The sequence below is a fragment of the Peromyscus leucopus genome, chromosome 20, assembly GCF_004664715.2.
Source record: "Peromyscus leucopus breed LL Stock chromosome 20, UCI_PerLeu_2.1, whole genome shotgun sequence".
NCBI lineage: Eukaryota > Metazoa > Chordata > Mammalia > Rodentia > Cricetidae > Peromyscus > Peromyscus leucopus.
Window position 1 is genome coordinate 23,237,908 of NC_051080.1, and position 26,409 is coordinate 23,264,316.

The 26,409-nt window shown below is 37.1% G+C and overlaps 1 protein-coding gene across 4 annotated transcripts in view; it reads left to right on the plus strand.

Moving 5' to 3' along the window:
* Positions 1-26,409, plus strand: part of Efr3a (EFR3 homolog A) — an 89,627-nt gene that overhangs the window by 29,554 nt on the left and 33,664 nt on the right. For 3 of the 4 annotated variants that reach the window (XM_028876022.2, XM_037197510.1, XM_028876021.2), the window contains 6 exons: positions 3,282-3,358; positions 7,035-7,162; positions 8,489-8,639; positions 13,330-13,451; positions 19,352-19,501; positions 23,294-23,431. In XM_028876022.2, the coding sequence (XP_028731855.1) occupies positions 3,282-3,358; positions 7,035-7,162; positions 8,489-8,639; positions 13,330-13,451; positions 19,352-19,501; positions 23,294-23,431 (766 nt within the window). Of the gene's footprint in view, positions 1-3,281; positions 3,429-7,034; positions 7,163-8,488; positions 8,640-13,329; positions 13,452-19,351; positions 19,502-23,293; positions 23,432-26,409 lie in introns of all 4 variants that reach the window. The other variant, XM_028876023.2, reaches the window with a different exon arrangement.

Sequence of the window (26,409 nt, forward strand, 5' to 3'; positions counted from 1 at the left end):
TTTGTAGAAAGTGGGAGCATTTCATTTTCAAATAGTACTTGAATTAGTGTAGCAGTTTCTGTTGGAAGCCATCAGGTCTGGACTGGGATTGCAGTGTCTTCCACCCTTACCAGCTCTGCAGTTTGGAGCAGATCAGCTTCTGTGAGCACTTCCTTGCTGTAGGTAATAACCACCTCTGGGACTTGATAGAGGAGTGAGTGATTATGCTGTAAAGTCCTGAGTGCAGTGCTGTACAGGTCATGTTCTGAACATAGCAGTTCCCCTCCTTGTTCTTACTCATAATTGAAAGGTGCTGTGAACGTTGTATGACATGTACTGATGGTTCATTCACAACAAAGGCTTCACACTGTTCTTAGTATTCTCTAAAAGACTTTCCATCTCCTCCTGTTTACCTTTATTGTGAATCTACTTTCACTGTATCACTAATAGTAGTTACCATTTTCTTAAATGCTTCCTTACTAAGAGCTTGATATACAATTTAATTAATTAATAGTTATGGTCAAGTCATCTTTATACAAGGAGAGAACTTAGGTGTAGTAAGGTAAGTCACTTTTGTGACTGGGTAATTGGTTATGTCTTTTGCACTTTTCTCTTTTTCTCATATGTAGTCATTGTAGGTCTAGGCTTCCTGAAATTGAGGGCCAGGGTTATTGGTTGTAGCCCAAATTCAAATTTACTTCTCAGGCTCTCTCAATATCAGTGAGCACTATCAGAAAGTGACCCTGCAAGCAAAGTTAGCTTGCTGAGAATCTTCTCACAGGTAATACTGCAATACACAGGACCCTTAAGGCACTAGGAGCTGTGTGTGGCTCCACTGGCAGGCCTTTGCCAGGACCAGTTGAGTTCACTGTATTTGATTCCCATTAGTGCTGGCCAAGTGTGTGCCTCAGTCTTCTCACCAGAATGTTGGCTTCATCATTATCACAAGCACCTCAGTGTCAGTATGGCTGCAGTGGCGTGGTACACGTTTGGTTTTAATTTATTTATTAGAAATAGGATTTTTGCTTTGTGCTAATTTAGCTATCTGTACCCCTTCTCCCCAGTACTCAAATGATTGTTTTGTTCTGGGGGGGGGTCTAAGTATTATTCAGATATTTTTTATGTTAATCTAAAAATTTAACTTTGTAGTATTTAGATTATTTGGAACTTTTTTCTTATTAGAAAAACCTTTTGAACAGTGAATAACATTTACTAATATCAAGTATACCAAGCAGTATATATTGCTGAATTTTTTTTGCTGTTTTTATGACAGTTATAAATTCTTCAAAAGATACACTTTTTATGATTCTTGTATCTGTGGTGTAGGGAAGAGCCTGGAGTTTTAATTTTAGATAGTGGATTCATTCAGCCATTAACTGTTGACCAAGTTACTGATTTCTTTTGCTACAGACTTTTTTAACTTTACAATTTTATATTATTATTTTAAGTATTATATAAGTATTTGCCTGCATATGTGTCTGTGCTCTATGTGCATGTCCAGTGTCCGTGGAGACCCGAAGTGGATGTTGGATCCCTAGGACTGGAGTTACAGATGGTTTTTGAGCCACCATGTGGGTACTGGGAATGGAACATGGATCCTCTGGAAGAACAGCCAGTGCTCTTAACTATTAGGTCATCTCTCCAGCCCCACTTTACAGACTCTTGCCTCTATGAAGTAGTGATGATAATCAAGCCTTGTTTGCTAGGAATGCTAAGTGATGCATACACAGTGCTTTCTGATTATGAAGGATGAGAGACAGATCATTTTCAGATGATCAACAACTCTAGACTTGTTTCATCATTGCTTTGATAGTCTCACTTTATTGCAGTGACTGGACTCAGCTTTATACTATTTTTTGGCCTGTGTTGAACACTCAGTTGACACTTGTTAAATAGCACATACTTCATAAAGAATTTGAGATCTTCAGGAAAATTCCTTCGTATTTAATATTACTTGATACAATTGCAGAGGTTCTGCTTCTATTTAAAGTGTTCTCTTTTATCTTGTCTTGGTTTTTAAATACATGTAAATGCACAGTGACAGAGATTTTTTCCACCTCAGCTCATAAATTAGGGGAATCATTTTATAATATCTCAAGGCCACTATTACGAAGTTATTGGTATTCAGGATAAGAAAACTGATTGATCCACATCAGTCAAAACTGAAGTGTCTTACCCAAGTCATGTACCCATTCATAGAAGAATTGGAGTGAAGTCTCCTAGGTCATTCATGCCTTTTTCTATTTATTAGTCTTGTTTCTATGAAAGATTTATAAGACAGACATAATGTTTATTTGTTACAGATTCTGCAGCCTTTGTTTCATTTGCATCTTAATTTTAAAGCTCATCTATTTTTGACATATTTTCAGTCTAGAATATATCCATTTAAAAAATTAAGCAATTTTGGCATATGCTAAGTATAAAGAATAGTTAATAACAGGAAGTATATGGGTTTGAAGGACACTATAAAATTTTAGGGCAATTTTATGTATTTAATCAATTATCAGTGAGCTCTTGAAAGCATCAGTGTAATGATATTGTTAAAAATAAGCTATTCTTATCATCCCTGTGTTGGAGCCACAGGAGGAGACTAGGAAACTAGCTAGGAAGCCGTAGAAAAAGGTACAGGTAGCTGTGACTTCTAAACTAGGTGCAGAAGTGGAAAGTATATCAACAAAGGCATTGCTGAGGTAGAGGCACACACCCATTCAACAAATACCTCAGTGCCTACTGTGTCTTGTTCCAGTTGCTTGGGATTTATCAGTGAGCAAAAGAATAATTTCTGCCTTCCTCTGAGCTTATATTCCTCTGGTGAAGGGGGGCTAATGATAACCACTAGGAAAGTTATGTTGAGTGATAAGCGATTTTTAGCAAAATAAAGTAGAAGAGAGTGAGGGTGGCCAAAGGTTTAAATGAGGAGTGAGATAGTTGGCCATGTTCTAGGCAGAGGGAACACACAGGAGAGGCTTCTAACTGAAATAGCAGGCCACTGATATGGCTGCAGTGAGACACACAGGTGAAGATTGAAGGTAGGCAGATGGAGGTAAAGACAGATGTGACCCATGAATTTACTTAACAGAACAAATTTGATGTGGGAGGTATATAAGTTTATGCAGTCTTAGCAGCTGCTGTTTTTTAGGAAGAGGGGGGAAATTAACTTCCTTATTTTTTTAATTTGCATGACTTCTCTTGCTGCCAGTTTAAACTTATCTTTAAATGGACAGTGAGTACTCAGAAACATGAATTACTGGGTCATTTTACCTTATTAATCTTTATACTCTTTTATTTTTTTAAAAAAACAGGAGTGTGTTGCTGCTGCTCTGCTCTGCGTCCTCGCTACAAACGCCTGGTGGACAACATATTCCCTGAAGATCCAAAAGTAATTTGATCTACATCTACTGATCCTTCTCTTTGCTGACCCATTCTGCCCCCCTGCTGACCTCCTTAAGGTTTCCCTCATTTCATTTCTTTTTTCTCCACATCTCATCACGTGAAACTGCTGTACTTTTCTTTTAATCTTCACATGACCCTTGCTTGCTTCCCTTTTTCAGATGTTAGGTACAAATCTGAAGTGATAGATGTATGGTGTCCTTTTTCATTGAGATGGTTTAGTCAAACATTTGGGATTGTGTGCCATATACTGTGTACTCAGGATGCAACTGTAAACGGAGAATAGTTTCTGCATTCAAGAAGCATGTAGATAGAATACCAGCAATTTTAATACACTGGGGGAAGTGTGATAAGGAAATGAAATGCGGGATGCTGCTTGAATAGATCAGAATAATAGCCAGTTGGGATTAGGAGAAGAAAGACAATGGGAATAAAATCTAACCTAGATCCAAAGAGCAAATAGGAATAGGTTTTTATTTTTCTTTTAAAAGAGAATTGGGATATTGAGAGACTATTGTAGAGAGAAGCTGTTGGCCTTTTTCTTAAGTCATGTCTATCCAGGTGTATTGGCTATCTTTATGTCACCTTGATGCAAGCTAGAATCATCTGAAAAGAGGGGACCACAATTAAGAAAATGCCCCCACCAGATTGGCTAGGCAAGCCTATGGAACGTTTTCTGGATTGATGATTGAGGTGGGAGGCCCAGCTCACTGTTGGCATTGCTACCAGTAGGCTGGTGGTCCTGGATGGCATAAGAAAACACCCTGAGCAAGCCATGAGGAGCAAACCAGTATATGCAGTACTTCTTCATGGCCTCTCTATCAGTCCTGCCTCTAGGATCCTGCTCTGAGTTCCTGCCCTGACTTCCCAGAATTCTTGACTACAAGCAAGAAAATGAATAAACCCTTTCCTCCCTGAGTTGTTTTTGTCATAGCATTTTATCACAAAAATAGAAGCCCTAAGACATATGGTGGTATGTGATTATATACTCACAGTATGTGTGAGGCTAAGGCAGGAGGAATGTGAGTTTGGGGTCAGCCTGGGCTACATAATGAAACCCTGCCTCAGAAAGCCAAAATAACTCCCCCAACTTGCTTCTTTTTATTTAATAAATCAATTGAAATATACAGGAGAGTCTGGCTGCTTTTAGGGACCCTGGGTTTGCTGGACAATACTTAGCTTTTCTAAGGTTCCTTAGGTTTCTGATAAATGGACATAAAATGTTTTGCAAATTGATTTCCAGGAAGTTGTTTAATTTTCTGCAACCAACTGTCTTTTGGTTATGTTAACATTAATTTAAAGGTGATATGTCCTACTTTTGATTAAAACCTATTTAAGTGGTTATCTGCATATTGGAAGTTATCCATAAATACTATTGGCTGCCAGTTATAATTTGTGGAATATAAAAAAACCTGGATCATATGTGATATATAAAAAACCTGTAAGATATGATATTTGCTTTTAAGTAGTTTGACTCACATCAAGCATATTAAATATTAAGTCATGATATATAAATTAGTAAATAAAGTACAGATGTTAATAGTTTTGCCTCTAATGCAAGAAAGTATCACGGTGTGTGGCATTCTCTGGGAAGCATTCTGAGAGGATGTAAGTTCTGCTAAACATTGAAGAATGCCCACATCTAGAGGAATGGAGATTAGTGTCTTTCTTGCAAGTAAGAAGAAAGAGAACAATGCATGGAAATTTAGATGTGTTCAAGGTAAAAACAAATTGATCAACTATCCAAATGAAAATTCTTATTGCCTAGCTATAGAGTATAGTGGATATTTAAATTGTTGGCCACAAATAGACTGAATATTCAGATTATTGTATTCGCAAGAAGTATGGGATACATAGGTAGAGGGCAGAGTATGGAGAAATGTGAAGATGAGCCAAGGTGTCTAAATCATTCTCTATAACTTATATTAAGTGCTGAGTTTTGAACACTTATAATGGGGCTGACAATGGGTAAAGTGAGGAATGCTTACAAAAAGAATTTTTTGTTTCCATGAACCTTACATGCATGTGGTAAACACAACTCATTTGTCATATTTGTTATTTTATTGAACACAAGCATCTTGCAATGCATTCAGAATGATTCAGACAATAGGTGCTTAGATGCACAAGTATATGTGCCCCAGTCCCTGCCTTTAAAAAGTTGGAGACAAATAAATGATTTCCTATAATTACTATGTGTCATTTCATGGATGCAATTTGTAGGACCTGTCTCAGTTCTCATGAGCTTTCACTGAGCAAATGCGGTTCTTTGCCGAGTATGGCTTCTGTGGTGTTCTGTCATAGTGCCTGGTATGTAGTTGGCACTCAGTATTTGTTTAATGAATGAGATGACTGTATGGCAAAGTATAACAGCATAGATAAGTACCATGAGCTAAAAGATGTTCCTCACAATAGAAACATCACAACCCATCTCTGGAGAGCTTGTGGAGGGTACCTTGGAGAAGGCATGTGAAGGGTGTTTAGAGGAAGCTGAGAGCTAGAGCAAAGTACCTCTACTACTAGACGATAGATAAGCTGAGTAAAAGAAGTCATGCACAGCAGAATTGCAGTCTGACTGCAGAGTAACAGGTTTTAGCAAAATAGAAAAGGTACAAAATATGCTTGTGTAGCTTCACTGAAGAGACAGCCAGAGGCTGTCAGGGGGCAGATAAAGATGAGAACACAGACTTACAAACTTATTAATTGTAGATTCATCATCCAAATATCTTCCCATCTCCCTTCTCACCCCATCCAATAGACATAAGCATAGTTACTTAGACTATACCTAACCAAGAAATTAAGGGTGATTGTTGACTCACTTGTGTTAAGATAAGAAGAAGGACCATTGAGCTGGGGTATGGTGGTGCCCACCTTTAATCCCAGTATTTGAAAACAGAGGCAGGCAGATCCCAGTGAGTTCAAGGCCAGCCTGATATAGATGGTGGGTAACAGGACACCCAGGGCTATATAGAGAGACCCTGTCTCAAAACAAAACAAAACAAAAAAACGAAAAGAGTCACTGGCATCATCTTTAGAAGATGGAAAAGATACACATAGCCCACATGATAAGCCCTCATTAGGGATGTGTTGTCATACTAATTAAACACAGTTCTGAATATATTTTAATTGGTTAATTACAACAGATTTTTATGATACCAGGAAATTCTGAATAATTAAAAGCTCTATGTCGGGGTTGGGATTTACCTTCTTGGTTGACCTCTTACTAGGCCTCTTACTTTGGGTTCAGCCCTAAGCCCTGGAGCTGGGGAGAAAGCTATATGCATGTTCACTGTTGTAGACAGAAAAAGTACCAACTGTACATAACATTCAAAACATTTAAACTGAAGCAAATTTTGTTGGAAAATGTTTTAGTAAAACATACTTCATAGTCTACTTACTGCTAGCTACTTAACTACAAATGAAAGTTCTAGAGACAGTTTTTGTTTGTGAGGTCCTTTAAGTGCTTTGCCTTAGTGGGATAATTCTTCAGCTTTTAAAATGTCTTCAGTATGTAGAATTTTTAATATTAGCACAAAAGAGTTTATTCCTAAAAGTTTCAGCATAAATGTGGATTAATTTACAGTCTTCAAAGATGAGATGTAAATCAGGCATCATTTTGAATGAATAAATAAATTAGAAAATGATTGTGTATTTGTTATTATTTTCAGGATGGCCTTGTTAAAGCTGATATGGAGAAACTGACATTTTATGCAGTGTCTGCACCAGAGAAGCTCGATCGAATAGGTGCCTATCTGGCAGAAAGGCTGAGCAGGGATGTTGTCAGACATCGTTCTGGGTAAAAACACTAAGTACTGCTAATAATCACTTATCTTTGGAGGATTATTTCTAAGCGAAGTTGTCTTGTAAATTTTTGTGCCAGGTAGTCAGGCAAAAACAATATACAGAAGATAAAACTTTAACAATATGCAAAGAAAAGTATGAGACCCCTATAGTTGCTGCAGCTTATTTTTCCTGTGGCTCAGGTTTTATGTGGGAATTTGTGTTATGAACCATTGCCTCCAGCTTTAGCATCACTTTCCTTCACTTCTAATGGAAAATAGTTTTAAAAGTGTGATACTGTGTTTAAAAAGCTGTGTTAAATTGAAAACAAACAAGATCCCGTTTCCAGGCAGGTTTGACATTGCTTCAGTCTTTCACTGAAGTCTTTTAGATCTTGGAGTCCAGAAGGTGTAAGCATCCTGATTTGGGACTGTCCCATTTGCACCAGAGTCTGTTGATAAAGAAATCCCATCTTGACTCTTCTCTATGTGAAAAGTTACAGCTTTGCAGTTTGCATTGAAAATACTTTCTATTGTGAAATTTTATCACCCTAGTTTCTTAGAGTACTTGCTTCTCCAAGCGACACATTGGCTTGTGTCTCTGCTTTGTCACCTCTTAGGACATGTCAGTGGTTTTGAACAGGCAGTTTGATAATAAAAGTTAACTAAAATGGAATCTAAATTTTATTATATAAAATCTTTTTTTTTTTTTTTTTCCGAGACAGGGTTTCTCTGTGTAGCTTTGCGCCTTTCCTGGAACTCACTTGGTAGCCCAGGCTGGCCTCGAACTCACAGAGATCCGCCTGTCTCTGCCTCCCGAGTGCTGGGATTAAAGGCGTGCGCCACCACCGCCCGGCAATTATATAAAATCTTTTAAAGCTGTTGATTGATAAAGTGAATTTTATCGAGCTATTCCCTTATTGCTCTGTAGTTGAGTTGCTGGCATGATTTTATCTATGAATATAATTTATAAATATTTTACTTACAAATATAAGTAAATTATATTGGAGACAGATGAATTGTTATAATAACTATTTAGAACATGTACAAATAAATATGGTTAAAATCATGGAAAGTGTTCATGGTGTTCAAGGCAGATTACACAAAGACAATGTCACAATAGCTCTGAGGTTTCCAGGAGGAAATGAGTAGAGCAGTCTAGATTTGGTGCACTTTGTCTTGAGGATGTGTACATCTAAACCTAGCTTTTGCTTAGTTTACTTTGACTTTCTATGTTCTTTGCATTTAAGTAGGCCTAATTATTCTGGTGAAAATTACTTAGAAAAATTCAGAAGAATTAAGAATGCTGGCAATGCTTTGATTTTGTATATCCTTTAATTTAGGTATGTTCTAATTGCTATGGAGGCGTTGGACCAGCTTCTTATGGCCTGCCATTCTCAAAGCATCAAACCATTTGTAGAAAGCTTCCTTCATATGGTAGCAAAGCTTCTGGAATCAGGGGAACCAAAGCTTCAAGTTCTTGGAACAAATTCTGTAAGCAAAGCTATTATTTTCTTACTAAGTTTAATTAGTGTATGTAGAGTGATTCTGACAGAAGGCAATTTCCCATTCAGGGCATTTGGAAAACCCATACAGAAGACAGTGATTAACACACTATCTCTGGTGTTTTTGTTGGTCTTTACAGAATCTGTGATATTAACCTATCATCGTGAAAAACCTGCCTCTAAATGAGTCTATTCCTGTCCGTTTTAATTTTCTCTGACTTGCCCATTACAGTGCTAACTTTGTATACTACTGTTTTACATTATTGCTTTTCCAAAAGCTGGAGCTTTATTGAGCTATATCTAATTTATCATTAACAGTTATGTAGTATCATATGACTCAACAATTTCACTGTTTAGCATATATCACCAAAGTGGAAATCCTATGTCTATGCATAGATTTTTAAACCATTGTTCAAAATAGCCAAAAAAGTGGAAAAGTTCTAATATCCATGGTTAGATGAATAGATAAATTAGAATGTAGTATGGTGTTTCATTGTTTTTTTTTTTTTTTTCCTTAAAGCTTCTTGGTATTATAGGCTTTCTGCATGTCTCTGGATAAATGTCTATCCAAATCCTTATTTTTAAAATTAGATTGTCTTTTTAAAGTCATCTATTTTTGATACAAGTTCTTCATCAGATAAGCGACTTGCAGTGTTTTTTTTTTTTTTTTCTTTTCTTTTCCTAGTTCTGCAGTTTGTTTTATACTTTACTTACGGTTTGCTTTGAGTCACTAAAGTTTTTAATTTTGATGAAGTCTGGTTCTTTTTTTTTTTTTTTTTTGTATTTTTGTTTTTTTCTTATGTACTTTCAGTTCCTTTATAAGAAACCATTGCCTAATCCATGGTCAAGGATTTACCCTTAAGATTTCTTCTAAGAAATCAGTTCTGTTATCTACTTTGAGTTATTTTACATATGCTTGCATATGAGTTAAGGGTTCAAATATATATATATATATGCATATATTCATTCAGATATCCCATTATTATTGTTGAATATACTATGTTTCTCCCTAGTACTTGGTTATGAAACCAACATTTATGTTTCCCTCCTTAGCCCACTTCTGAATTGTTTCTTCTCACTACATTCATTTCCTTCTGTCCTGAACATAACTTTTAAATAAAAGATGGAAAATAGCATGCTATAGTCTTTCATTTTTGCTTTCCTTTATATTTTCAGTTTTTGGGGAAGCTTTAAGTTATTCAGCCTAGGTGAATATTTTGTATTCCCACCCATAGTTTACTGAAAACTATCAGAATCACATGATTTTTTTGTTGTTTAGACATTGTCTTAATTACTGTTCTATTGATGTGAAGGACACCATCACTAAGGCAACTTATAGAAGAAAGCATTTAATTGGGGGCTTTCTTACAGTTTTAGAGAGTTAGCCTATGATCATAATGGCAGGAAGCCGAAAGGCATGACCATGGAGCAGTAGCTGAGACCTTTATATCCTAATCCACAGGCAGCAGGCAAAGAGTGAGAGAGACTGACCTGGCCTGGGCTTTTGAAACCTTAAAACCCATCCCAAGTTACACACTTCCTCCAACAAGGCCGTACCTCCAACAAAAATCACACCATCTAATCTTTCCCAAATAGTTCTTCTAACCAGGGATTAAGCATTCAGACATACAAATCTATGTGAACCATTCTCATTCAAACCACCACAGGCGTAATTTCAAATACAAGAAGAGTTAATAATGTAGTTCGTGACTCCCACTGTGGATCTGAGTCCAGTTGGCCTGGTGTGTATTGCATGTGCACTTCTAGCTGTGTAGTTTAGGAAACATAGCTAACCTTTGTCTCACTTTCACATCTATGACATGAAAACAGTTCCAATCTGATAGGTCTCTGTGTGTATGGCATGGCATAGCATTGCAAAAGCTAGTATAATTCATTCAAAAACCCTTTCATGATTTTGTCCTTTTATCTCAGGGATAAATAGTAGATATTTCCAAATGCAGGTGATGTAATGGGCTTAGTTTCAGGCATGATAGTTCCTAGAGGTTTCTCCTATTTCCTTTAGAATTAGATAAGAAAGTTTAGTGGAAATTGCTTAGTAGCTGGGCGGAAGGGAATAGTGTGCATTCCCAGAAGTTTCTTTACTTGTAGCCAGCAATGCCATTAGTATTACTTTAATGAGTCATTTGGGCAAAAGACAAAACCCCTCATAACCTACCTTTAGTAAATATATTATTAAGTCAAATCCTGAAAGTCTAATTTTAATTTGGGGTATCATCAAATATGATGAATGCTGTTTTATTATGTTCAATATATATTCATGGTATTTATATATTTTATTCTAATTTGTGATATTTACATCTTTAAGCTGATGATCTATTATGACAATAATAGACAAAATTTACTTAGGTTCTCCTTTGTGTCAGGAATTGTGCTAGGAAAAAAGAAGACATGAGGTTGGGAGTGGGTGTAGGGAATAGGAATGGATCTGGGAGGAGTGGATGGTGAATATGATTAAAATATATCTAATCCATATAAAATTCCCAGAGAATAAAATATGTTAAATACTTTAAATTTAAAAAATAAATTGTATCAAGAACTTCTTACTCTTACTCCTTTTTTGTTGCAAATAGCTTAAAAATAAGTATAGATATTTCATTATACTCATATGTACATTGATTCAAAAATGTTTAAAATATTCATAAAGTAATTACAGCTAGATAGCCTTCTATCTGTAGATAATGCTATCAGAAATGCTCCAAACCCACAACTTTTTAAGCTCTGTGATAGAATTTTCAGATTAAGGATGCTCCATGGCCAAGTTGAACAAATATCCCATGTATTCATTCTAATTATTCTGAGTTCTGGAACACTTCAGGTTCCAAAGCTGAATAAGTAATAACTTTGTGATCAGGCCTGGGGAGATGGGCTAGTGGTTGAGAGCACATACTGCCCAAATATGAAGACTGAAGTTCAAATTCCCAGAGCCCACATAACAGACCTGGTATCGTCTCATGTGTGTGTAGTTAATCCAGCACTATAGTATAGGGCTATAACAGGAGACTTTCCCTGTGGCTTGCTGGCTGCCAGCCTTGCTCCAGATTCAATGAAATATCCTGCCTGAAGAGAATAAAGCTGAGAGTGATAGAGCGCCACACAGATACCTTCCTCTGGCCTCCATGCACACACATGAATGCATTTACATACACTCACATTACACAAACACAGAAAAAATAAGTCATAGCTTGTTAAAAATATTAGTACATAATACTTACAAATGCCAACACTGAAACTTTGGTTGAAGTTTATTTTGTTTATTATTTTAGAGAAACAATATGGTGTGTACTAAGCTCTTTAAATATATTACATAATTTAGTTCAAATTTGGAACTAATATTACTGTTTTATGTATGAGGAATCCCAGTTAAATAACTTATCAGTAGACAAAAAGAATGCTGTACCTGTAGGGAGATTCATTTCCAGCTCTTGCTCCAGAGCTTGTGTTTATACAGCTTGTGCTTATAAACTTCTAGCAAGTACCCCATCAGTTTTTGTGTACCGCGATTCAGGGAAAATTTAGATCACTTTTTTTTTCTTAGCTGACCCTTGCCACTATTTAAAGCCTCATCCCTAATCTTAATTTTCTTTAAATATTGAAAGATATCCAGAGGGAACAGTCAGTGAAGTTAGTCATTGCAATGAAGCATTGGCCCTCAATGAGAGGCACACCTCCTCCCTGTCTGTCCTCCCATGTTTGGCAAACGTTTGAAGTCATTTTGGTTTGTTGTACAGTGGAGACAAAAGTGTAGGTGTAGTCTAGGAGATGGGAATACTGCTCAACATCCTGCAATCCCTGGAGAAGGTCTTACAGCAAAAGCTTTATCCACCCCCCAGTTTTAACAGTGTTTAGAATGAGAAACTTGACATCTAAAGGACTGCATGCTACCCTTCATTATGCTTTCTGAAACACATCTATTTCTTATTTTAAATTTTATTTTTTCATTTAATTTTTGTATTACTGTATGGCGTATGCATGTGTGGAGGCATATGAATGTGTCTATGAGTTTCCACACCCATGCATATATATGCGTGTGAGGACAGAGCTAGACATTAAGTGTCTCTATCTATTGTTTTCCACCTCATTTTAGAAGTTAGCACAAGAGAACTTCTGGTTTGCAGAATTAGAATGTATTTTAACAGGGAAGGCTTCTCTGGGCGGACCTCACATTTTATATTCAGCTCTTTATACTCAAGATCAATAGGAGCTGCCTGCTATAAACAGTTACTTAGATTATCCTTGTATATGTAACTTTCAGTAAATGACAAAAGAATGAAAGTTTATCTTCTGAAACTTCTCCCTTACATTTAAGGAAGGTCTGAGTGTCCATTTTTGTTTTGTTTCTAACTCTCTTTTTCTATTTTAAAGGTGACAAGTTTATTATAGCAAATTTGAAAAATGCAAAAAAAAAAAAGTGTAAAAATAAATTTGCCAGGAAATCAACAATGTTACAGGGCTCTATTTATTTAAAAGGTTGTATTATTAGTTTCCTAAAAGTCAATTATTACAAAATTCCTCTGTACATACGTAGTATGTGGTGTTCCATGTGTTTCATTTGATTATTTGGATGTTGCTTGTTAGGTGTAATAGCTAAGGAGGGTAAATGTGTTTACTCACTTTTCAAAGGTGATGTATATTGTGTGTATTGTGATTTTGTTTTTTAGTTTGTCAAATTTGCAAATATTGAAGAAGACACACCATCCTATCATAGACGTTATGACTTCTTTGTATCTCGATTCAGTGCCATGTGTCATTCCTGCCATAGTGATCCAGAAATACGAACTGAGTATGTACTGTTTTATTTCATGACTTACCTTAAGAAATTTGTGGTAGAATTGATTGGATATCGTGCTTCTGTACTAGATAATGATTATCAAAGGGCGTGAGAGATGCTCATGAAACAGTTTTCCATTGTTAAAACAGAGCATTCAGCTGAAGTTACAAGAGGAGAGTGGTTGAATTCAGAATCCTTACTTTTGCCCAGAATGTCCCACCATCCTTCCTGTCTCAGTTTCTGTCATTCTGTCATTTTCTCCTACTTTAGCTCAGTTACAGTAGGGTCTCTTTGCTTTCTCTTGAACACTCTAGTTATTCTACTCTTAAGGGCATTTGAAAAAATAGGTTCTCAGTCTAGGGCAATTCCCAGGGACTTCGGACTCAGTATATTCAGGTTTTCCCTCACTTTACTCAAGGATCTCCCTATCCTACCTCCTAGTTATTCCTTATCTCTGCATTTTCATTCTGATTTTTTTTTTTCTTCCTTTTTTCTGGGCCTCTATGTAATCCTAGTCATTCTGGAATTTGCTATGTAGACCAGACTCAGAGATCACTATCTCTGCCTCCTGAGTGCTGGGATTAAAGGTGTACACCACCACACCTATTCTTTTTTTCTTCTTCTTCTTGTTCTTTATTCTTATTAGAGAGCAGTGCAGGAAGGCAAGGGCTTTGTCCTAGGACTGCTGTAAAACTGAGCACTTTGACTAGTGTCATGTTCATAGTGGGCTCTCAATATGGACTTGCACTTTTTGGATGAATATTACTGAATCTTTGTCACTCTGAATTTCTCTAGACAGCTGAGCTGCACACTTTAAAACTTTTTTTTTATAGTTTCAACTAGTAAAAATCAGGACTGTGATCTGAAATAATTTATAGGTCATTTTTTATATAGAAACAAAAGGATTTTAGTTGAAAGTTAAAGTCAAAATGATGTCGATAAATGATAGTAATTTGAACATTACTGGTAGCCTAATTCAGAGTTATTGTGGGAAGTTGGTAATGGGGAGTCAGTATATTTTACTTTGAAGCAGGAAGTGTACAAAACTGTAAGCAGGAGTTTGCAGACCCCCAGCTGAGGTACACGGTGAAAGCAAGTGTGGGAGTTATCTGTCCTTGAAAAAGGGAGGCTGAGGAGAGACTTAATAGTTGTGTTTTCAGATGGGATTTGCCTAACTCTGTAATTCTTCCTCAGTATAATCCCAGGCATTTGGAGTCTGGTCGTTTATCACAATGTGATGCCTTAGAAGGATAGTGTACTTTCCATATACCTTCCTGGCCATCTCATCACAACTAAAATTTTATTACCCAAGTGTGGTGATATATTGTGTATCCTAATAAACTTACCTAAGGATCAGAGGACAAATCCAGCCACTATAATAAACATAGAAGTCAGGCAGTGGTAGCACACACCTTTAATCCTATCACTCGGGAGGCAGAGATCCAGCTGGATCCTTGTGAGTTCAAGGCCACACTAGGCTACATGAGAGAAACAGAGCCAGGCAGTGGAGACACAGGCCTTTAATCCCAGGAAATAATGTGGCAGGACACAGAAAGTAATGTAAGGCTTGAGGAAACAGTAACACTTTCTTTAGTAACTCTTTAGACTAAAAATTTTGTAGGGGTAAGAACTGTGGCTAGCTTGCTCTACTTCTCTGATCTTTCAGCTTTCACCCCAATATCTGGCTCTGGGTTTTTTATTATAATATCTTTTAAGATTCATATTACACCCAAGGGACATTAAATGAGTGATTTTGAGTGTTTTTAATGATATATAAGAAAATATGTTTGAGAAATTCAAACATGAGATTACCTTATTTTTAGGTATTTATTGCCCCCTAGTGGAAAACCTTTGTTTTTTGGTCATACCTTTAAATTTTCTATTTTTATTATCAATTTTAAAAATATGTACATCAAATGTTATTAAATTAATTTAAACATTTTGTATATGTTACTGTATTTACATAATTTCCTCCCCCCTCCTCTCTCTAACTTTTCCTGTCCTCCCTCAAATTCATTCTCTCTCTCTCTTTTTTTGTTTTTTGTTTTGTTTTGTTTTGTTTTTTGTTTGTTTTTTGAGACAGGTTTCTCTGTGTATAGCCTGTCCTGGAATTTGCTCTGTAGACCAGGCTGGCCTCTAATTCGCAGAGATCCTCCTGCCTCTGCCTCCTGAGTGCTGGGATTAAAGGCGTGCACCACCACTGCCCAGCAAGGCCTCTTGTTCTTTAATTATGATTGTTTTATATTTGTGTGTGTGTAAATGTATAAATATAACCTGCTGAGTCCATTTAATGTTGCTCATGTGTATATTTTTAGGGCTGACTAATTAGGAGACTCATTTTCCCCTTTCAGCCTTCTTTAATTGACTGTGGCTCTTTGTCTAAGGGTGGGGACCTGTGCAATTTCCCTCATTCACACTGACGTGTTAACTGGTGCTGTCATTGCTCAGGTCTTCTTTAGGCAGCCATATTGTGATTTCATGGGTAAAGCTTTCCTGTGTATATAGAAGACACAGTTTAGTAGCAGGCATTCTAGCCTGGTCCTCTTTCCATCTTTGTACCCCCTCTTCTGTGATGTTCCTTAAGCCTTAGGTGTTAAGGTTATGTTGTAGATGTACGGAAAAAATTTAAATGCAGATGAAAGTGTTTGTAATACTTTTTCTTACTTCTGGATCTTTCGTGTGAGTGTGTGTGTGTTTGTAGTATCTAAAGTTGCTAATTGCCAACTTTTCATTTGAATCACTGTGAAATAAATGAGTAAATTAACATACTTGAGAGTAAAAGTTGTACTTTTTCTCTATTGTTACATGAATAAATGTCTATTTAGTTTTCTTTGGGTTATTTACATTTCTTTTCAGGTTCCCTCATAGATTCTTATTTTTTTATCCCTTTACATTTTAGTAAAACCCATTCATACAAAACTTTCAGACTTTGGCAGTAGGAAATGAGTCTAGGAACTATTATTTTCTCCCCCTCCCTACAACACCCAACTTTAATTTCTTTCTCAAAAAACAAAAAACAAATACAACAACAAAACCCCCTAAAGCCAAGAAAACAAAATAAAACAACACCAAAAAAAAAAAAACCAAAAACAACAAAAAACAAAAAACAAAAAAAACACCAAACTATAACCAAATCTAAACACACACAAAGAAACTGTGGAGTCTATATTGTGGTCAACTACTCCGGGGCATGAGGCCTGTCCTGGAGAGTTTATATACTCAGTGTCACTCTATTGGAGAAAAGTGATTTTCCCTCTGCATGCAGGTATTAGTGACAGTTGAGTTGTTAACCTTTACTCTAGTGGCTAGGTTTTCATCCATTCATCCATTTATTCATTTTTTTTTAAATAGAACAAAATAAGATATAAAGTAACCCAAAAACTATCATATCAAAGTTGGACAAGATAAACCAACAGAAGGAAAAGAGCCCAAGAGAAGGCACAAGAATCAGAGACCCCACTTATTCACACACTAGGAATCCCATAAAAATTCTAAACTGGAAGTTACAGTATATAGGAATAGGACCTGGTATAGACCTGTGCAACACCCCCCCCCCCCCCCCCCGTGCTTCATGATTCAATCTAAGTTCATGTGAGCTTTTGTTCAGTTGATGTAGAGGGACTTGTTGTCTTGGTTTCCTCCATCCCCTCTGGCTCTTAAACTCTTTCTACCTCTTCTGAGATTCTCTGATGATAGCTGAACCAGGCACTAATATAAGAGTGTAGCAGAGTATCACTAGAAGTCATTTTATCCCTGTATTTTTGTTTTGTTCTCTCTCTCTCTCTCTCTCTCTCTCTCTCTCTCTCTCTCTCTCTCTCTCTCTCTCTCTCTCTCTCTCTCTCATCAGTATTATTTAGTTTTATTCTAAATGCCTAAACTGTCTAGTCTCAGGGTTTTCATCTAATGGAGTAAGCCTTAAGTCAAATCAGTTATTGGTTGGCTACTCCCACAAGCTTTCTGCCACCATTGCCCTACCATATCTTGCAAGTAGTACATCATTGTACATAAAGGGGTGGTGGCTGTATTAAGCCTTTGTTGAAGTATTTCTTTACAGAAATGGTTGCTACTTGTAAGTTTATATATCATAATCTAATAACAGTTTCTCCACAACTTTCAGCTATAATGGACATCATCATCATTATTATAGTGACTGACATACAAACAGCTTATACTTGGTTGTTTACTGTGAGGCATTTATTGTTCAGACATGTTATATGAATTATCATTCAACTGTTTGTTTACAGCACTCTTAAACTTACATGATATAAATGTTCAGATTTACTCAGGGGAAAGTAAATTGTTTTGGGGACCAAGACTAGAATGTACTACTAAGGACAGGTATTAGATCTGGATTAAATTAAATGCTAGCTGTGTAGCTGAAGTGGCTCTTGGTGGTCACCAGCGTGCACCCTATGCCCTACAACCAAGTCACTGCCATCTGCTGTTCCACTTAGGCTACTGTCCTTAGGCAACAACCTTGTGCTTGTCTTCTTCACCCAGGGAATAGCATCAGGAATGTATAGCAAACACCATTCGTAATGGTGTTTGCCTTCTTGTGATGTCATAGTTAGGGTTTGTATTTCTACAATGAAACACCATGACCAAAAGGCGAGTTGGGGAGGAAAGAGTTTATTCAGCTTACACTTCAGCATTGCTGTTCATCACCAGAGGAATTCAGGACAGGAATTCAACCAGGGCTGGCACCTGGAGGCAGAAGCTGATGCAGAGGCCATGGAGTTGTGCTGCTTATTGACTTGCTTCACATGGTTTGCTCAGCCTGCTTTCTTATAGAACCCAGGACTGCCAGCCTAGGGATGGCACCACCCACAATGGGCTGGGCTTGCCCACATTGGTCACTAATTAAGAAAATGCCTTGCAGCTGGATCTTATGGAGGCATTTTCTCAATTGAGGCTCGCTCTTTTCTGATGAGTCTAGCTTGTGTCAAGTTGACATAAAACTAACCAGTAAATGTGATCAGTATTTTATAAGGAAGCCTGTATAGACAGAGCTTTGAAATAGGCAGAGTTTGTCTTTAAGTCTTTTACTTACTTCACTTCCTGTTCAGTGTCTTATTATTGTCACTCTCAGTGTCCCTATAGATTTGTGTCCCATGGGTTTGTAAAGTATTGTTACTCCCTTCTCATCATGTTCCATTCTTTAAACATTAATTCTTTCTGGGAGACAGTGTTAGGTGATCTGAACAAAACTGCATGTGGTGATCATTTCAGGTAGTAAAAAGAAAGGGGACAATTGAGAGGAGGACAAAGGGGATCATTTGAGCACAAGAAATACCTTGTGAGAGAAATGGGCAAACTCTGCTTAAGATTTTGTGTCCCTCTGTGGTCTATGCAAATCTAGTCACTTCTCTTTCTTGAACCTACAGTTTCTTTTTCCCAAGCAGAGTCAAGAAGACCATGAGGGAATTGGGGCTTATGAATTGTAATTGGAGCTTAGGGCAACACTAATAAATTATAGATCCTGTGTACATGTCTGTAGACACAACTTTTAAATGAAGAAGCTTCCCTTTCGGAGAGGTGAGGGGTTCTCGGGGAACAGTGGGCAGAGTATGCAGAAGCACAGTGCTCACCAAGAGCTGTGAGCTCCTCAATTCTGAGCCCTCAAGTCGCTCACGCTTCTAATTGCCTTTTTATTAGCCAATAAAACATATACTAGATATTTCTGTTCTTTACAGCCTTTTAAACTTCACTGATTTATAAAGATGGTGTTTAAAACATCTTGAATATATCTTTTGGTGTCCACCTTAGATTTTTGAGATTTTAATTTTACACGTATTGCATGTTACGTTAAAACATTTTATGGTTGAGAGAGCAATATTGATGTACATTTTCTTAGGTAGACACACAGATTTATTTTATTTACTTCATGGGTCTTTTCTATCCTATCCATATAGGATCCGTATTGCTGGAATAAGAGGTATTCAAGGTGTGGTTCGCAAAACAGTTAACGATGAACTTCGTGCTACCATTTGGGAACCACAGCATATGGATAAGATTGTTCCCTCACTTCTGTTTAACATGCAGAAGATAGAAGAAGTTGACAGGTATAGTATAAAGATACCAAAGTTGGGGATGGAGAGATGGAGCAACAATTAAGAGGGCATCCTGTTGTTGCAAAGGACCTGAGTTCTGTTCTAAGCACCCACTTTGGGCAGCTTACATTTGTCCATCACTGCAGATCCAGGGGGATCCATTCCGGGCATCTGCATTCACATGCACGTACCCATACGTGCACACAGACATGTAATTAAAAATAAAAGTTTTCAAAAAGATACTTAAGTCTGTATTGCATTATATTTATGTTCATATGCTTATTAGGATAAGAATGATTGGTTTCTATTATATAAGTCATTATATATTGTTAGCATAAGAATGTTTGGTTTCTATTATTATATATAAATGGTAGTCTCATAAAGTTAAGTGAGTTTAAAAATACGTATCTTTCTAGAAATGTATTAATTTGTAATGATCATATTCAAATTGTTAGTCACAGGTCCTTATTCAGACACTTAGGACTTCATTCTCTATTAGAATACATTTAAACTTTGGGCTCATGAGATGGCTCACAAGTTAAAGATGCTTGTGACCAAAGCTGATATCTGAGTTCAATCCCTGGGATACACATGTTAGAAGGAAAACTGACTCCCACAAGTTGTCTTATGACTTCCACACTTGTGCTGTGGCATGTACACAAATATATACATGCAACCACACTACCTAAATAAATCTAATGCATTTTTAATGAGTACATTTATTTGTTGGTTATTACTAGACATGTAAGTTAGTTTTAATTAACTGCTTAAATTTGTAACCATGAGAAGAAGAAATTATAGCTAAAATTCTACTGTTTGTTTCAGATCCAGTATGCTTTCTCATAGGGAGTTAAAACAAATCAAAATAAAATAATTATACTGCTATTCTTTGTATTTTTTATTGAAAATAATGTTTATACGATATAGTCTGATCACAATTTGCCCTCCCTCATCTCCCAGATCCTCCTCACTTCCCCACTCATATGAACCCATGCTTTCTTTTTTGTTTGTTTGTTTGTTTGGTTGGTTGGTTTTTTTGTTTGTTTGTTTGTTTGTTTGTTTTTTTCAAGACAGGGTTTCTCTGTATAGTTTTGGAGCCTGCCCTGGATCTTACTCTGTAGACCAGGCTGTCCTCAGACTCACAAAGATCCTCCTGCCTCTGCCTCCCAAGTGCTGGCATTAAAGGCGTACACCACCACCACCACCACCACCTGGCTCATGTTTTCTTTCTCTCTCTCTTTAGAAGACAAACAAGCAAACAAACCAGAAGAAAGCAAAAATCAAAACAAAGAAAAAGCATGAGAAGCACATATACACACAGAGAGACACAAACATTTGAACACACACAAAGCCCATAGAAACACAACATCAGAAACCGTGATATATAAGCAAAGACCAGTAAGGTGAAAAAATACCCAAACAGCCCAGTGGTGGCGCACGCCTTTAATCCTAGCACTTGGGAGGCAGAGGCAGGTGGATCTCTTTGACTTCAAGGCCAGCCTGGTCTACAGAGTGAGTTCCAGGATAGCGTAGCTGCAGAGAGAAACCCTGTCTTGAAAACAAAAAAAATCTTCAAAAATACTATTGAGTTTCTTTTGTGATGGCCAAATACTGCTGGGCATGGGACCTGCCCTTAAGTGTAGCTTTTATACCCAGGGAAACTCCATTTGAGTAATGTAATTTTTCCTTTGTGTTCTGCTGACACTTGGAGAGATAGCTTCTGGGTTAGGAATGGGGGCTTACGTCCACTTCCCCGACTCAGCAGTGGGACCACATCTGGCATGATCTGCATGTTGCCAGGGTTTCCATGAATTCATATATATCAGCCCTGTTGTGTCTGTAGAGCATCATGTCCTTCCTGTCTGCCGTCTGCACTGCCTCCTCTCCATAGCTCCCTGAGCCCTGAAGGGAAGGGTTTGGTGAAGACATCCCATTTAGGACTAAGTGTTCAAAGGTCCCTCACTCCGAGCACATTGTCCAGTTGTGAGTCTCTGTATTTGACCCCATCTGCTTCAGGAGGGAGCTTCTCTTACAATGGCAAAACAAAACACTGGTATTTTATTTTTACAACTAAAAGTCAAACACAGTTGGTTTTTGATTAATATCTAAGATATTTGGGGTGAAGTACTGGCTTTGGGTATATGCTGGTTTTCTTTTGATCCCCCCACAATGTTCAGGTACACTTGGCATTCTGAATATTATCCAGCTTTTCTAAGTGTAAGAAGCATGCATTTCCCCACATTTTGGTACTTATGCAGAGTGAATGTGTTACTCAGTAGCTAATGCAAAATTATCCAGTTTGGCTTGGTTCACTTTGGTTCTTGCACTGGGAAAAGATAAAGGCTGAAATAGATTTTAAAGGTATTTTATCTTACAGTTACAAATAAAAAAATTTGCTTATAACTTTCATGATCTATGCATAGCATCAAAATTGATTTGAAAATGAGTGCATTTGATAAGTTGTGCTAAAACAGATGGAATAATGTATATTCCATTTAGTGCCAACTGCAGGAAGGATTGATGCATAAGTCCCGGATGTGGCTATCTCCAGCTTGGTAATCCTCCCTAAATGTGTGAAATGTTGTATTTTAGAACCTTCTGTATTTTTTCTATTTTTAGTGCTATATCTAGGCTTAAGATTTTCCTATCTGAAATATAAGAATCTCTACCTAGTTGGGAACCTGTTTTCCAAAGAGACCCAATGTTATCATAAGTTAAGATACTGGAAACAAATTGATAACCAGTTGTAAATGAAAATTTAGTTTCCTCCTAGGGAGTCTTACTAAAGAAACAAACCACTCTTAAAAGTAGGCCCCATGCCCATCAGTAGATGGCCAACAGAAAATGAGCTCAGTGGCATCTTTGTAGGTTCCTTTGTCTTATAATATTATTTAAGGGTATTTCTTTTTTTTAATTAATTTTGTCTTATTTTTATTTTCATATGTATTGTGGCTCCAGTTTAGTGTTTTTTATAGGATTCCTGAGTATGCAAACAATTGGATCTCTGTTTCTTGTGCTTCGCTTGGGCTCTTTCCTTTATATGTGTGTGTGTGTGTGTGTGTGTGTGTGTGTGTGTGTGTGTGTGTGTGTGCAATAAATATGCTATAAAAACATAAAATAATATCTCAAAATGTAGACAAAGTAAATAGTTTTTACTGAAAATATCTCTATATGCACCTATTCTAATTGGTTTAAATTTTTTCTTTTTTAGCACATGGGTTATATCGTGACTGTTCCTTTCTTTTCATTTGTTCTCAGTTATAGTTAAATAGAGGATGGCTAAAGTAGTTTTTTCTGGACCTATGCTCACTAGGATATATATTGCTATGAATATTGAGACACTTTGATAGAAAGTGAGGAAGTAGTGAGCTGTTGAATATTGTTGTTGCTTTGTTTTTTGAGATTGGGTTTCACTCATTATGTAGCTCTGGCTGGCCTGACACTCATGATGTAGCCCAAATTGGCCTTGACCTCACTGAGGTCCTCTTTCTGTCTGAGTGCTTGGATTAAAGGTAGTAACCACCACACCCAGCCTCTGAGTGTTTTATTGGCATAAAGGATGTTCTTTCTGTTGGAAACTAGTTACAAGATGAATTTAGAGTAGCTATTTGAAAGATTATATGCTTAGTTCTGGGGACGCTAAGTTCATAAACGTTAGAATTAATGTTTTTTTTTTTAATTTAATGTTATTTGGGAATAAAGTAAAATATCTTTTTAACACTTCAGAGAAGTAAAGTGTATTCTGTTTACCCTTTAGAACTAAAGTTGGAATTGTGGCCCTGGCCTTTTTCCTTTGTCTTTCAGTCGCATCGGCCCGCCTTCTTCCCCCTCTGCAGCTGACAAAGAAGAGAACCCTGCAGTGCTGGCTGAGAGCTGTTTCCGAGAACTGCTGGGCCGAGCAACTTTCGGGAATATGAATAACGCTGTCAGGCCAGTTTTTGCGTGAGTACTTGCTATTTTCCTAGTTATCCGTGACTTTGCTGTGTGTTAGCTGTATAATTTTCTTATGGAAGATGAATACTTCCTAATTAAATTTTTTATTTACCACAATAATGGCTATCACTACTTTTTTACTTGTACAAGTAACATTATGAAGGTAGAATTGGGCATTATATTTTGTTTCCTTTAAGTATGAAATACAGTGTTGAACTTAACATTGTGTACAGATGTGCGGTGAGAAATTAGACAGTGTCACCATGTGACGCACATTGTTTCTCACCGCCCCCCCCTTTTTCAGTTCTAGGAATTGAACCTAGCACCCTCCCAGGAGCTATAGCCCTGCCTCCCAACTTTTTTTTTTTAACCTTGACTGGGAGCTTGAAATTCTGTTCACTTTTCTGAATGAGTCTCATCTTTTACTCAAGAGTCTAATCAAGATAAGAATATTGAAGACCCCACTGGACCTTATATGCTGCCTTCCAGGCTCTTATGAGCAGTGGTTTCTTTGAATATTGATATCCTGCAGGCAGGGTTTTCAAGTCTTGTGCTCTTAACTCCATCATCAGATGACAGTTCAATCTGCTATAATATCCTATATAATTGCTGGCTTTTTTATTGACCTTTCCTTTATTAAAGTTCACCACCATCTTCTTTTCACTTTCTGACTATAATAATGGACATAGCACGTGCAGAATCTTTTGCAGGTAATATCCATAATTCTTTATTTAGGGCAGGTGTTTTTACTTCAGGGTTCGAAGTTAACCCATGAATATGAGAGTCATTAAGTCACAAAACTATATTAAAAATCAAGAGTATCATTAGCTCTTCAAAACAACTTGTGGTCATCTTCATCACAGTGGCCTTATGGAAATGCTACTAAAAGTAACCAAGTTATTTTAAATACATCAAAGACAAATTATTTTTACTTATGTCCGAATGTTTAGGCTTAGCTAGCTGTAAGGCAGACTTTACCATATTAACCATACTTGAGTTGAACAATTTAAAGTAGGCTTGTGTTCTCCCCCCTTTAAATGAAAAACTGTTTTTCATATATTTTAATCATGCTTTTCCCTCCTTCAACTCCTTCTAGATCCTCTCCACCTTTGTACCCACCCAACTTTATGTTCTTTTCTTTGGTTAATGCAAAGGAAAAAGAAAGAAAGAAAAAACTCCCACAAAAATCAAAACAAGCAAAAGATGAGTAAGACAAAGGGGAAAAAAAGTGCCCAAACAAAGCAAAATGAAACTAAAAGTCTACAAAATACCACTGTTTGTTTTGTGCTGGCCAACTACTCCGTGCCTGGGTTCTGTCCTAGAGTGTGGTTTGATATACCCAATGAGACTCTATTGGAGAAACCTGCAAAGAGCTTCTTGGTTAAAGGTGGGACTCTGTGCCACATCCCCCTCCCAGTGTTGGGACCCTGTCTGACTTGAACCTTTACAGGTCCTGTACATGCTGCTGCTGCAGTCTCTGAGTTCATGTGTGCATTAATCCTGTTGTATCTGGAAGACATGGTTTCCTTGTGTAGAGAAGACAAGTTTCTTGGCGTAGTCCATCACTTGTAGCTTTCATCAGCCTTTCTGCCTCCCCTTTTTCTTAGATCTCTGAGCCTTGAGGGGAGTAGTTTTATGAAGATGGAGTCATCCATCATTACTAGCTTAAGAGCCTTTCTGCCTCCTCTTCTACATAGATTCCCCAAGCCTTGAAGAAAGTAGTTTGAAAAAGACATCTCATTTAGGACTGGATGCTCTAAAGTCTGACTTTCTGCATATTTTCCAGTTTCTGTCTCTCTTCATCCCCATGTACTGTAAGAAGAAGTATCTCTGATGTGGCTTGAGTGAGGCACTGATCTATAAGTACAACAGCATGTCATTAACAGTCATTTTATTGCTATGTTCCTTGAACAGAATAATAGTAGTAGGTTTTCCCCTAGTTTCAGGCTCTTGGCTATCTTAGCAGTGTCAGGTATGGATTCTGTCTCATAGAGTGGGCCTTAAATACAGTCAGTAGTTGTTGGTTACTCCCATACTCTTTGTGCCTCTATTGCACCAGTATATTTTGCAGGTAGCTCTCTATTGTAGGTCTCAGGGTTTGTAGCTGGCTGATAATGATGATTATCTTTCTCCTTTGATAACATACAGAATACCTTGAATGCTAGTCAGTAATGATGAAGCTTCTAGTTAGACACCATCTTAACTTCTCCATGTTTGATAACCTAAGTAAGTGTTGCCTTCATCAATAGGGCCTTGCCCTAAGTAGTAGCTATTTAGTTAATTAACTGGATGCTGTCTACAAGTAAAGTACTGTGTAATTTGGGAATATATGAAGAATAATACCAGATAGATGAGGGATATGCACAATAATTATAGATTATGAGAAAAGGTCAAAAAGTAATCTGTCATTTAAAAACAGGAAATTCATAGCTAACTTGAGAATTTGTAGTAGTATTTAAGCTAGATGTGGGTAAATATAAAAAAAAAACTGCTTTGATGATGTTATTTGTAAGGTATATTTTTGTTCATCATTGAAGTAAGCTTTTTATTTCAGTTGTTACTTGATCTATAAAGAAAATAAAAGATTCCCTAAGAACTTGAAATACTATATTTTTATTCAACAGTGAGTACAAGACAGCTAGCATACGGGTACAGTGAAAGGGGTAGTGTGAAATAAGAAGAGAGACTAGGTTACACCAGAGAAGTCCCAGCCTTTATCTTTTTTTTTTTTTTTTTTTTGGTTTTTTGAGACAGGGTTTCTCTGTGTAGCTTTGTGCCTTTCCTGGAACTCACTTGGTAGCCCAGGCTGGCCTCGAACTCAGAGAGATCCGCCTGGCTCTGCCTCCCGAGTGCTGGGATTAAAGGCGTGCGCCACCAACGCCCGGCAACCCAGCCTTTATCTTTAAGTCTTTAAAATAATCATTGGCTATCATAGGTGAAAGCTGTAAAATGGTGAGAATTGCTCTTTGAAAATGTTAATAGTCACT